This window comes from Triturus cristatus, chromosome 4_1 (assembly GCF_964204655.1).
Source record: "Triturus cristatus chromosome 4_1, aTriCri1.1, whole genome shotgun sequence".
Lineage (NCBI taxonomy): Eukaryota > Metazoa > Chordata > Amphibia > Caudata > Salamandridae > Triturus > Triturus cristatus.
In genome coordinates this window covers 1,113,298,828-1,113,312,417 of record NC_140585.1, presented here as the reverse complement: position 1 = coordinate 1,113,312,417, position 13,590 = coordinate 1,113,298,828, and the positions used below count along the sequence as shown (strand labels likewise).

The following is a 13,590-nucleotide window of genomic DNA, read 5'->3' as shown; positions in this document are numbered from 1 at the left end:
GGCTGACCGGCCCCACGCGTGTCATGGTGCGAGTGTGGCACGCGGCTAATGTGGCGATGGGGTGGAAGGACCGTCTGACCCGGGCATCACCACTATACGCGTCCGAGCAGTTGGGCTCCCTGTGGACCTCGAAGGGCTTCGAGAAGTGGGACATGATAGGCATCAGCAAAGTGGGGGATCTCTGGACGAGGGGAGGATTTAAAACGTTCGAGATGCTGCAGACGGAATTCCAGTTGCACGACAGGGAGTACTTTCGGTATTTGCAGATCCGTCACGCACTGGGCTCCGTCTTCCCGGACGTTGCATCCATCCCGGAGTATTCCCCCCTGGAGGATAGAGTGCTGGATGGACACGTTCCGGACAGCACGATCTCACTGATCTACAAAAAACTGATCAATGACCGCTCGGGATTGCTGACTGCCCTTCGTGAGGCTTGGGTTGCCGATGGACTGGAGCTGGACGACGAGGACTGGACCTCTGCGGTGGCCTCCCCGAAAGAGGTGGCCATACCGGCCCGCCTTCGCTTCGTCCAGCTCAAGATACTCCACAGAGTCTACATGACGGGGCCAAGGCTCCTGCGTATGGGCTATGCTGTGGACGGGTTGTGTAAGCGTGGGTGTGGCGCTTTGGGGACCTTTCTGCATATATTGTGGGAATGCCCGGAGGTGGAGCAATTCTGGCGTGGTGTGCATGAGGTCCTGCGTGTGGTTACGCATGTGGTGCTGCTACCCGAAGCGAGGAGATGCCTGTTGAATGTGTGGGAACCTACCGACTACTCGGCGCCACAGACGTGGTGGGTGACTCTGGGATATATGGTGGCCAAGCGCGATATTGCTCAACTGTGGGGATCCCAGAGGTCCCCGACTGTCTCGGCCTGGAAGGAACATATGGATTGGTGCATGTTTCGGGAAAAGGTGGTGTATGTGGCGAGAGGTAAGCCTGGGACATGGGTGAAAGTATGGGGCCCCTGGAACGCCTACCGCGGGGGAATCTGTGCTCCGCCGTTATTGCCCGATCCGTCGCCTGCCCCATCCCCTTAGCCGACCCATCTTCCTTGTTCCGGGCATTGAGTTTACCCAGCCCTAGTCCCGATCTCTTCCCCTTCTTGATACTCCTATGGACTGGTAGGGTCCCCCTCTCAGGGGAGCACATGCTGCTATTTCTGATTGTGGATTGCCTTGTGGGTTTGTTTTTCTGGTTGTTCTTTCAGTTTAAAATGAAACCGTACAGTGGGGTCCGGATGGTGTGGCTATCAACGCTGCTAACTCTTGTGCATCTTCCTCAGCCGCAACACACGCTCTACAATGTGTATCATATGCTCCTTTTGTCTGCTAGCGGCCGGCCGGAAGGTTGTAGGCCCATCTTTGTATATTTTTTGAGTTTTGTAATAAACGGTTTAAAAAAAAAAATTAAAAAAAAACATTGGGCCCAGGGGGGGGACCAAACCATATACTAAAAAAGTGGTATAAGAACCACGACAATTCTACAGGCAATGCCTAGGGCATTCAGGATCGCTGGCCCCTTAAGAATCCACCCCAGGTTATGAGGAAGGGGACCCGCGGGAGGCGCGTGCAGTGCAAGTAGCTGCTATCGGGATCTCTATTACAGCCTATGGAGAATGTCGCGGTTGGAAATAAACAGTTTAAAAATACTTCTAGCAGGAGTACAAAGTTAAAACTTTAGACTTAAGCTTTTGAGATGCCCACAACCACGAGAGTACCGAGGTACCACTGTTACCTGCCCCAGGGAAGCCGGGTGCATAGGTCGTTTCTGCTGTCGGGTCGCGGGCTGATTTTCAATGGGAAAATAGTCAAAAGTTCTGCTAGCCAAAAGCGTCGATGATGCCGTGAAGATCAAAGATGTGAAGAATGTAGAGAAGAACCTGAAAGCAGAGGGGACAGAGTCTGGGTCACGGCAAAGTGACCAGGAGGCTCAAAGCAAAGAGCCCTTCGATGTCGGGTGCCTCAGGTGGAAAGTGGTGTAGCTTGGATCTGCAGCCACGGGCTCCGGGAGGCTTCAAGGAAGGCCAGCTTCAGGAGGGCGACTGTCCCACGTCGGTTGAGGGTCGCTGCGGTGTTAGTGTCCGGATTGGATCCACTAAGCGTTGGCAACCGCAACCCACGAAGAATAAACAAATCTGCTACAGTGCAGACCCACGAGGTCTGGGAGAGGTCTCCTTCGAGGAGACTGTAGAGCAGGCCTGGAGCAACCAGGGGAACTCTTGTTTTCAAAGATAGACCTCCGCTAGGGCCCACAAGTCGAGAGACAAGGGACCGCAGGAGGCAGCAATTTGGCGTGCGTAAAAGGGCACCCACGGGCCACCGGAGGGGGCTAGGGCGCTGGTCTTTGGCACAATTGCTGTAGAGTGGTTGGCTCGTAAACGGGCCAAAGCACAACTTCCCCACTGGTCAGGGTCGTGTGCTATGCAAGAGGTGGCCGGTGTCTCGGGGTATTGGGGATCTCGGCACCCACGCGGTCCACGGTGCCCAAACTCGTTGAGCACACTCACTGGCCCCTGGGATGCGCTGGAAACCCACCTCAAGGTTTCTGGAAGTCATCGAAGTTCGTGAGAGCAGCGAAGTTCCAACCGGTCACTTGCAGTGTTTCAGGTGCCTGCCAAGCAGGGGGATAACTCCTTTATCCCAAGGGAGATTTCTTCCGTCAGCTGGGCAGCAGCAAGTCGAAGGTCAACTGGGGCCACGCTATTCACTTTTATCCCCAAGATTAGGGGAGTGTCCAGAGTAGTGTCCACCAATGGTAGGTGAGGCGGGAAAGGGTGGCTACACCCTCTCCCCTTTGTGTGTTTCCCGCCTGGGCGAGGGGCAGGATGCCCCTGAACCGGTTCCAAGCGGTGTATGCATAATGAGGCTTCTGCAGCTGCCTACGTGCATCTCTGAAAGGACTTTTGGTGCACCCACCCTGTTCCAATCCACATTATCCTGTCTGGGGAGATGCTAGCACCTCCCTGCCACAGGAGCCCTATTGTCCAGCTGGCGAGGCTGGGGTTTTCCCCAGCAACAGCCAGCCAGGGTCGTGTAGGTGGTGGGTAGTAGCCATTTTGTGAAACTTGTACACTTTTAAATTGGTGTCTAAATTCTGCCGCTTTTCCCATATCGCCCCTCTAGCAGGGGGGAATCGTACCCTCATGCCCATGGCTGGACTGGGGGTATGATTCCTACAGGTTTGACACCAAACACGATATGGTTCTGTGTAGCCATTCTCAAGTTATCGCGATATCGCAATAGACTTATAATGCGGTTAAGAGTATATGGTATGGCTACACTACAAACAACCCAGCAACGATTTTACGAAGGTTGCAGAGAGGCCCTACTCATGTAGGGGTCCCCCCTCACACATACCTCAGCACCCTGCCTTGTAGGATTACCAAGGCCTGCTATAGGAGTGACCTATGAGAGTATATGTGTTGTAATGGGGTGGGATATAGGGTACCTATATCCCTGTAAGGGGTGCTAGCACCACCTTACCCAGACTACAGTAGTGGTCTGGTGGTGTCAGTTTGTATGGCTGTCCCAGGGTGGCACAATAAGTGCTGCAGCCCTGGTAGGCCTACTGAGGGACCCATGCCCTGGGTACCTAGGGTACCATCTACAAGGGACTGTCAGGGCATCCTCAGCATCCAATTGGTTTGTACCTAGGGGACTTCACATTAGTTTTAGGGAGAAAGCAGATAGGCTGGGGTCCTGGATAGCAGGATCCCAGCCAGACTAGTCAAAAACCACTCAAATACCAGGCAAAAAGTTGGGGGCAACCATTAGTCAGATTCCACCTTCCTACAGAAGGGAATACTTTGATGCCCTTGTACTTTCTCATCTGATTTCGAGTTATGGGATAGGGTCATGCCTGGCTTAGCTGTTTTGCACTTATAGGGTGTTTTTGATTTTGACTTATTACAAGACTTCAAACAGGAATTGGACTACGAGTGGCATCGGTCTCTTTAAAGCCAACGCGAGAAGCCCAGTGACTTGGAGCCACACTTATTCTTCGACTTTACCGCTTCTTATTTTGGGTGATGTAGAGTTTCTCCTCCCAAAGCACAAATATCGCTGGACTTTAAGTTGGGATCAGATTCCAAGCGCCAGTCGCGCATTCTGTGTGGGGGTCCGTAACCGACATCTGCTTCCTTCAGTCTTGGCACAGCTTAAATGTTGTCATCTTTGGCTGTGACATTTTCCCTAGCACACTACAGAAAAAATTTGGAAGTCATCAGAAGAATCAACAAAATTGGGAGCAGTGCTTGAGATCCACTTGGAATGCCCGGTGTTTGACTTGGCCCTTTTTGCAGGGTCATCCCTTAACTTTTTGCCTTCCTCCCGGTATTTTTTCTGACCTGGTGTTGGTGGTTTTAGGACCTTGGGCACTTTATCACTGCTGTCCAGTGTAAAGTGCATGTGCTCTCTTTTGTAATTGAAGTAGGTACTGTCGTGATATGTAGACCAGGAGCCAGAGATGTAGTTAAGTAGATTTATTAGTTCAGGTAAGATGGTACAGGGTGCCCCACCGGGAGCAGCATCCTGCTGCTCAGCCCCACTCAATCTAACTGATCACTCATTCAAAGCCACTCAATCTAACTGATCACTCATTCAAAGCATGCACACACACCCAACGTTCTATGACATCACACTCATGCAGGCTGAGCAGCCAGGACTAGGAAGTATAGGATGTAACACTCTCTATGGTAAAACATGGTAAGATTGGTCTACACCTGTTTGGCATATTTAATTTACCTATCAGTCCCTTGTAAAGTGGTATCTCAGATACCCAGGGGCAGTAAATTAAATGCTACTGGTGGGCTTGCAGCGCTGCTTGCCCCACCCACCAAAGTAGCCTTTCAAACCTGTCTCAGGTGTCTGCCATTGCAGGGCCTGCACGCACAGTTTACTGCCGCTATGACGTCGCACATAAAGTGGGTGCCACGTCTGGGACTCCCCTTTTACTACACATCAGCCACCCCTAAGGTAGGCCCTAGCTAGCCCTATGGGCAGGGTGCGCTGTAGGTAAAAGGTAGGACATGTGCCTTATTTGTGTGGCATGTCCCGGTAGTGACAAACAGCCATTTTGGTTTCTCACTACTATGAGGCTGCCCTCTTATAGGAATGCATTGGGGAGTCCCTAATATGTGTTTCAGTGGTAATTCCGTACATGAGAGGAGTAGAGTGGTCAAGTTTGGTATGTTTGGAATAGTGGTGATAAATGCTGCGTAATGGTGTTCGCAGATTTATTATCACTTTTTTAGAAATGCCACTTTTAGAAGTGGCCCTTTCTGTGTGCTATGTGTCTTTGTGCCTTCCTGTTATGTATTGGATGTCTGGCTCTGGAGTGACAGGGGCTGGGGACGTGCAGTGGCTCCAGAGGGGCTGGGTGAGTCAGCACTAGGCTGAATAAGTCAATCTGTATTTGGAGTAGTGGGTGGAGTAGCACCTGGGCCTGAATAGGACTGTGCCTGCCTTCCACATTGCTGGCCCTGCCCCCCTGTGGTGTATCTGCGGCCAGAGCCTACACTTACAAAGGAGGTTGCTGTGCAATGTAAATAAAATATTAAGTGCCCCCCAGAACTGGTTGAGGCCGGGCACAGAGCTCTGTGCCAGGGGGAAAACAAAGACATATGAGGTATAAATATTGGGGCTGTGACCCCATGAAGGAGAGGAACTTTGGGTGACCTGCGGGAAGCTGAAGGATTGCTGGGCAAGCAAGGAACTGCCGTGGGACCCAGCTGCTGTCTCCTGGGGGTCCCTGCGTGCTGATCTACCTGTGCCCAGCTCTGCCCCTCTGAACTTTGGGGCCTGGTGGTTTGCCCTGGCTGAGATGTAACAGTGCATGTTTGGCACTGTGTTGTTGCCCTCCTATCTTTGAAAGACAGCAGGTGGTCCCAGCCACAGTGGATGGAAAGTGTTGTTGCTCCCTACTGGCATTGCTTGGAGCTGTGCCGCAGAGCGCACTCAGGGAGTGCTGTAAGGCCGAGTGCCCAGGATGAGGCTCGCTCTGTGTTGCCCGAGAAGAACACAAGTGGCAGGGAATCCCAGCAGGGGATTGCCCGAGCGACGAAGAGGCCAGAAGTCAGGCAAGTCTGTGCCTGATCATGAGAGGGGCTCTCAGGAGGACAGGGAGGGCCCCACGTGTTGCCTGGAAGTTGCTTAGACTTTGCACCGTGAAGCAGGAAGTCAGGCGAGTAGAGCCTGACCTGGGGCGTGGCCGGCCAGAAAAACGCAGCGCCAGAGCTGGAAGTCAGGCAAGCTTGTGCCTGATGGTGGGCGGGGCTCCCGTGTACCAGTGAGAGCCCCACATATTGGCCAGAACGAAGATGGAGCCTCGCAGGCTTGCTGGACACCGAGGGAAATCCGTAACCTCACAGGCTCCCTACTGCTGCGTCCTTCCTGTTTCCCGGCGTTCTATGAAGAAGAAGCCAGCGGGACCAACGGAGACCTGGCTCCATATCCTATCTCTTTTCTTCATTTGAGGGACGGAGTGGCTGCACCACATGATGGCGGCCTAAGCGGGACCGCACACCAGGAAGTAGAGAGGTGCTGTGAGCCGGCATCAACAAAGGGACAGCTGCAACCGGAGGCGGTTGAGTGTCGTTTCAACCTCCTGCTGGAAGGCACGCACTGCGCAGCAGCCCAAACGCGGGCCACGGCGAGCTTCCTTTTGCCTCCTGTTGGGGAGAGAGAGGCCTGCTGATTGCGGGCCTACGAGGAGAGGGGGTGTGGCTGGCCCTCGCGGCTTGGAGTAGTGGTCGGGCCCCTCTCCCGTGTGGGTGGCAATTATGCGTGGGTTACAGGCAGCTGACGATTTAGGCACACTTGTTGGGGGCATTTTCTTTTCTTAGCATTCAAGGGCAACCCCAGTAGGGGCCTCAAATGTGAAAGTTGCTGTCATTAGGAGCCGCACCAGACCTTAGCGTTAGGTCAGGGCGAGACCTCTGATGGAGTCCCCCTGTGTTCCAGCATGTGTGTGGAAATTTACTGCATCATGGGCAACGGGCGGTGTTATGCCCTGACATTCTTATGAGTATGGTGATACATTGCCAGGGTTCTTGCACCACATATACAGAGTGATGATTGTATTGCCCTGATGCAAAGGCATATGGGGTGTTCTTTTACCAGTGGTGATATTGGAAGTATATACCCAAGATGTGCACACTAAGTGTGTCCAATGGTGCACTGCGAATTATGTGTATGCATAATGTGCTATGCTAAGTGCCGTTATTTGATTTGTGCCAAGTGCCTTTACCAGTAGTTACTGGTTGTTTTTCACTACCTGTGAATTGTGTGGTTATGACAATGGCCTGATTGGCTCTGTAAGTGTATATAATCCCTGTAAAGTAATACCTAGTGCCAGGTGGCACAGTGTATATATGTGATTACGTTCTAATGTGTTTTATGAGTAATACAAAGGCTATTTTTATATAACGTTGTGTGGAGTTTCTTTTGTGGTGCGCCTAGTGTGTCGCTGCTGTGTAAGTGTTGGACCTGGCCCTTTTGTCCGGATGGTCCCTAAACTTTTCGCCTTCCACCTGTACTTTTTCTGACCTGTTGTTGGCAGCCCGGTAAAATTTATCTAAGGTCTGCCATTGCAGAGCCTGCGTGCAGTCTGGTACTGTCATGCTGACTGGGTAAGTGCACACACTTGCCAGACCCTAAACCTTCCCTTAACTTCATATCAGTCACCCCTATGGTAGGCCCAAGGGCAGGGTGCATTGTAAGCGTAAGGTAGGACAAGCCCTGATGTGTGTGGCATGTCCTAATAGTGAATTACCACCATTTTCGTTTTTCACTATTGTAAGGCTACCTGTTCTCCATAGGCCAGAATGGGCTGTTAGAATTGTTACATCCTATGATCCTAACAGACCCAGGGAACAGGGTAGAAATTCGAGTTTAGTGTGCCTGAACTCAGAATAATAAAATACATCTTTTAGTAAAGTTTATTTTAATATTCTGTGTTTGCAAATACCACTTTTAGAAAGTTGGTATTTGCTTGCTTGACCAGTTCAGCCCGCCTCTGCTATGATGTGTATCTGCCTGTCTGGGTTGTGTGAGTGACAGGGCTGGGGAAACCCAGAGGAGCAGGGCTAGGTAGCCTGGTGGTGAATAGGAAGATTGGCAGTCAGATGGGTGGGAAGAGTACACCTGGGCTCTGAATAGGGTTGTGCTCTGCTACCACAATGCTGGCTCCACCTCCTGCGGAGCGGCTGATGTCTCTGCCCTGCACCCTGAATAGAAAGTCAGAGTCATGTCAACAGAGTGCTCAAGAACTGGTTTGGACTGGGCAAAGGCCCCTCAACCCCAGAGGAACAAAGGAATTAGGGGTATAAGTATTGGGACCCTGCTCCCAAGAAATTAGATCCTGCTGAAACAAGAAGAACCTCTGCCAGAGGAGAAGGAACTGGAAAAGCTGTAGGAGGAGTAACTGTCCCTGACCTGGGGGATTGGCCTGCAGTGGCTGCCTTGCTGCTGAAGGAGAGGAGAAAAACTACTAAAGACTTTACTTCAACTTGTGCTTTGAAAAGATCTCCAAGGGCTTAAACTGAACTTGCCCCCTGAACGAAGTCCCAGGACCAGTGGACTTCACCCCCAGCTCCCCAGAGTCTTTTGGAAGTGCCTGCTCGTGTTGTTGCGCCTTCTGAGGGACTGCGTGTCGCAAGGAGCAGGAAGCGCGACGCAAGGAAGAGAAGCGTGCCGCCGTCGGAGCCGCTGTCGTCGCATCTCGCAGAGAGTGTCTCCGCTGCAGCATCGCATCGAGCGGAAGCGTCTCGCATCATTCCGGAAGTGTCTCGCAACGCTGAAGAAGCGTGTCGCCATCGCAGCCATTGCAGCTGTCGCATTGCACCGCATCGAGAGTTGAGTCTCGCATCGAGGAGGAAGCGTGTCGCCATCGCAGCCATCGTAGCTGTCGCATTGCACCGCATCCAGAAAAGCGCCTCGCATCCACGGAGAAGCGTGCCGCCGTCGGAGCCGCTGTCGTCGCATCTCGCAGAAGGGGTCTCGCCGCTGCAGCATCGCATCGAGCGGAAGCGTCTCGCAACGTCGGAGAAGAGTGCCGCTGCCAAGGCCGCTGTCGTCGCATCTCGTCAAGGGTGACGCCGCTGTAGCTGATGCATCGAGTCGAGCCTTCTCGCAACATTAGAGAAGCGTAACGCATCTGGAAGATCCCGTCTTTATTTCTTTTGCACCAAGAACTTCAACGCATCTGCATCGCTGCAACACTTTCGTTGCCCTGCTTGTCGCATCTAAGGTACATTGACTTAAAGTGTTGCATTTAAGAACTTAAGAGAAACTAAGCAATCTACCAACTAAGCAACCGCATTGTGTATTTTTAATCATTTAATGGTCTTGTGATAATCCTATATAAAGAATCCTTATGTTTAATATAAATACCTGTGTGGTGTCCATTTGTAGTGTTGTCACTTGGTTACTGTATGTGTTCACAAATGCTTAACTTATAACGCTCTGAGATAAGCCTTGTCTGCTCGCGCCAAGCTACCTAGAGGATGAGCAAGGGGTTGTTTTAGTAGTGTAACCCCTTACCCTGACTAGAGGAAAGGTTCGCTGCTTGTCACAAGTACCTACCTGTGCCAACCAGAGAACCCGGATTCTAACAGTAAGTGTGTTGCGCAAACGCTTTACACATTGCCTCTGGGATAAGTCTGACTGCTCGTGCCAAGCTACCAAGGTGGTGAGCGGGGATTATCTTCAGCGTGTAACTCCCTTGCTCTGACTAGAGTGGTGGTTTTTGCCAGGCTTAGGCGCTTGCCCTAGTCAACCAGAAAGCCCATTTCTAACACCCAGAAAGATAACTAAGTAGGGGTGTCGCTTATATGTGGCTCTGCTCTGTCACTTCTGGGATGGAATGGAGCCACCCTAGCAATACACTACGCCACCTGTCAGCATGCGAGAGCAATGCTGAAGAATTCTCCAGTCCAGATGAGCCTGGCGACATTCTAAAGATGAGGAATCTGCATTTAGAAGTATTCATCAGAATGCACAGATTAACCCACTGCTTTAGTTCTGCCTAAAATATGCCATTTAGAAGACCTTAATCTGTGTCTTAAGAGGCTGCATTTATTAGTTTGGTTTATTAGATATTGGAGATTAACTACAAGAAGTAGTTGACTGCTTTAGAGAACCTTTTACTTTGGTATGAGCAAGTAAATCCGTGGTCTGGTGAACGAACTATAGAAACTAGGGAGAGGACGGTGGTGGGAACTTATAACTGGAACACTATTTGCTGTACCATTACTTTTGCATATTAACATTACCCATATTTACAATAGGAGGCTCTGAGAGAATAAAAATTGAAGTAATTTACACAGAAAAAAATACGATTTTTTGGTAAAGTGCTGAACTGGGATTATGAATTTATGTAGGTATACACAAGTACTTTAAGTAACAAGCACCTAGATGCAAAGTAACAGAGCACTGTAGAAGCAAAGACTTTTCCAAGAAGGTGTAAGACACGGTGAGAGCGGACCCCAGTGAAGTTGCTGACAAAGGAAGGGAAGTGGGGGTCTCCAAAGTGATCTTGGGTGGTGTCAGGGTGTGGATGTTAACAGTAAAAGCAGGATAATCCACCATTGGAAATATGGCTAACAGCAGAGATTACACATCGAGATTAAAGATACTGGTTAGAGGAGCAGTGAGAAATAGAACGGTGGTGTGGGGGGGGGGGTGGTGGAGGGGGATACACTGTCCATCTACTCTGTGAAAACAGGAAGATAAGGCCCAGAGATTCTCTTCAGGTGGGTCCAGCATCTGAGGGATTATGTGACAAGGACGAGGCACTGGTAAAAGATGTGGATGAGAGACGAGGCATGGTGGATTGGGACTTGGAAGGAGTTCACACCCTTTGAGCATTAAAGGCCTGACGCCTTGTTTTGTTCTTCTCACATTTTTGTGTTTCTAGTCAGTCATGCTGCACATACTGAGTGTTCAACCGAAGGTCTCAACCCTGGTCACCAAGTACGGTGGAGTGCCAATGTTGAGTTCTATGCAGGTAATGCATAGTGTGTTGAATATGATGTGGGTGTGAAGAGGGATCCACTAAACACCATCTACTCCAGCTTGCCGTGAGTGCTGGGATATCAAAGAGGACAACGCTACAGCCAAGAATGTGCTTTATCATAGAATTCCAATACAGATTTACTTAAAATTACTTTATACTATGGCACATAGTTCAAAATATATGATCCTGCAGTGAACAATGGAATAGATAGGTCATGCAATATTTCCAGTCTTACGCCCAAGTTTCTGTCAGTTCGTCATTGCATACACCTCCCTGCCACTGGTGTTCAGTGAGAGCAATAGGTCCTGTGTGAATCGCAGTGAAAACCTAGAGTACAGTTTGGGCATGTTCTAACACAAGGAGTGGAAGAAACAAGCCTATCTGTGGGAAGAGTAAAGTTGAAAGTATCCCCCTTGGAGGCCACCCTGAGGCCTCATTTTGGATTATTTTCTGTTTCCCCCGGTATAATAACGCTTTCCTGCCAACCCACAACAAATGAATATGTAAGTTCTCTTCCTAGAAATAGTGAGGCTCCAACAATGAAGCCAGAGAAACACACAGGAACAGACATCTGTCAAATGCCTCATCTTAAACATGTACATGCGTAGTGTGTGACCCGTTATTCTAGTTGAGTGATTCGACTGAGAGATTATGGCTGTTTGTGGCTTTTATTTAGCATATTGAATTATAACACGTCATTCCCTGTATATCATTCTAACAAGAAGGAGTGATGGATACACTAAGAGATTGAACATTGTGTAAGAAATGTACTTTATCCAAGTATTGAGGAGGGTTGCAGGGATAAGGGTAATTAGCGCTGCAGCCTTCTAGGCACAACAAGGAATGAACATCCAAGCACGGTAACAACCAGACTAGAGGATTCACCCAATTTTAATGTAATAAAAGAACAATTTGTGCAATCACAACTTTTATGCACACAGAAAAATATTTAAACAGAAGGGAAGTCGACAGATCATCAGATACTGAATGCCGCCCTCCTTAAAGTGAGTGATTAACCAGATTTGAAAAAAAACGCACTTACTCATAATCGTGCCTCTTCAGCATGAATATGTCGCGTGTGTCATCTTCCATCTGCTGCAGCTCAGAAAGCAGCTCCGCGCTTCCGCCGGCGGCGAAGCTGCCCGGGCTCTTCTGACTGTACTGCTGGAGGCGTTTCCACAGGTCGTTGTACAGCCGCAGCAGCTTGGGGTATTCGCCCTCGAAGGCTTGCTTCAGGAAGGTGGACGCTGCACCCGGGACCAATGACACGTTCGGTGACAGAGAACAGAGACATAAGAGACTGACAGCTCATAAACCAGCAGTTACCTCAGGGCCAGCAGTCAAACACCATATCAATCTGTTAAAAGCGTCTCATTTGATGACGGGCTTTCAGATCAGGCGGTCGCTGAGGGCACATCATTGCCACGTCACTTGACAACACAATAGGTTTGGCTTTTATATAGTGTCATACCCACCGTTGGGTTTATCCATACATAAGGTACACGTGCGTTCTGATATGGCGGGGCGGATATATCTGGGACATACACTAGTTAGGGAGAGGAAGACACAATCCCTGATTTCTTCAATCATCAGGAAGGCAGGATGACATATTTAATATGGGGCAACTGTAATGGTAGCACATTTCCCCTACCTTTTAGCTAAGAAGTGTTACCAAGTATGTAATACTTTTTCTAAACAGGCCCATAACACCCCATCTCACAAAAATGTAATCAGGCCCCCTCCCAAAGAACAGATTGTGCAGGGCTACCTCATTAATGCAAGATCCCTGATTAAAAATAAGGTTGCTTTCAAAGACTTTGCCTCAGCAAGGACGCCAACCTGGGCTTTTAAAACCGAAACCTGGACTACCAACGCCTCTGGTCCTGACCTTGTAGATGCTATCCCCACTGGGTATACCCTTACTAGAATGGACAGGTTAGAACGGCAGGGTGGGGGCGTGGGCATTCGTTATAGAGAATCCTTGATCTGTCGCACTCAGGCTTTGTCCGCTCCTTCTGATCTCTACCAGGCATTTTATTTCTCAATTACCCTACACCCCACTGAAAGCTTCTCTGGCATCTTATGTTATAGGCAACCAGGCTCTAGGGTTTCTTTTAGTCAGGATTTTAGTAGGTTGCTAGAACCCTACTGTGAAACATCCAATCTTAATCTTTTGGAGAATTGTAATTTTCACTTCAATAATATTCAATGTAAAGATACCCAAAGTCTTTTGGCAACCTTGAGCTGCTGTGGTTTCTCACAGCTGGTCAGAAAGCCCACCCATATAGCTGGGCATATACTTGACTGTGTCTTCTCCAATGACCCTTAGGTTAGGGTGGGGGATCCCATCCCCCTAGATTGGTCTGACCATTTTGCCATCCCTTTTGATTTACACTACATGGCATCAGCGATGGCTCTTTCTGGCAGCAGGACTTCGGAAGAAAGGAGGAACTTTAGCCTCATTAGTAAGGAGTCACTTGCTGATCTCCTTAATAACCTTGAGCTCACTAAGCTTCACGATGCGAATTTGGCAGCTGCGGAGTTATCACATCAATTATCAGCAGCAATGGACAT

General features: G+C 49.7%; 1 protein-coding gene across 1 annotated transcript in view; it reads right to left on the bottom strand.

Moving 5' to 3' along the window:
• The window catches only part of COG5 (component of oligomeric golgi complex 5), a 1,436,183-nt gene that overhangs the window by 493,337 nt on the left and 929,256 nt on the right, over positions 1-13,590 (bottom strand). The window contains exon 12 of the mRNA XM_085654126.1: positions 12,059-12,263. Coding sequence (XP_085510252.1) covers positions 12,059-12,263 — 205 coding nt within the window. The remainder of the gene's footprint in view (positions 1-12,058; positions 12,264-13,590) is intronic.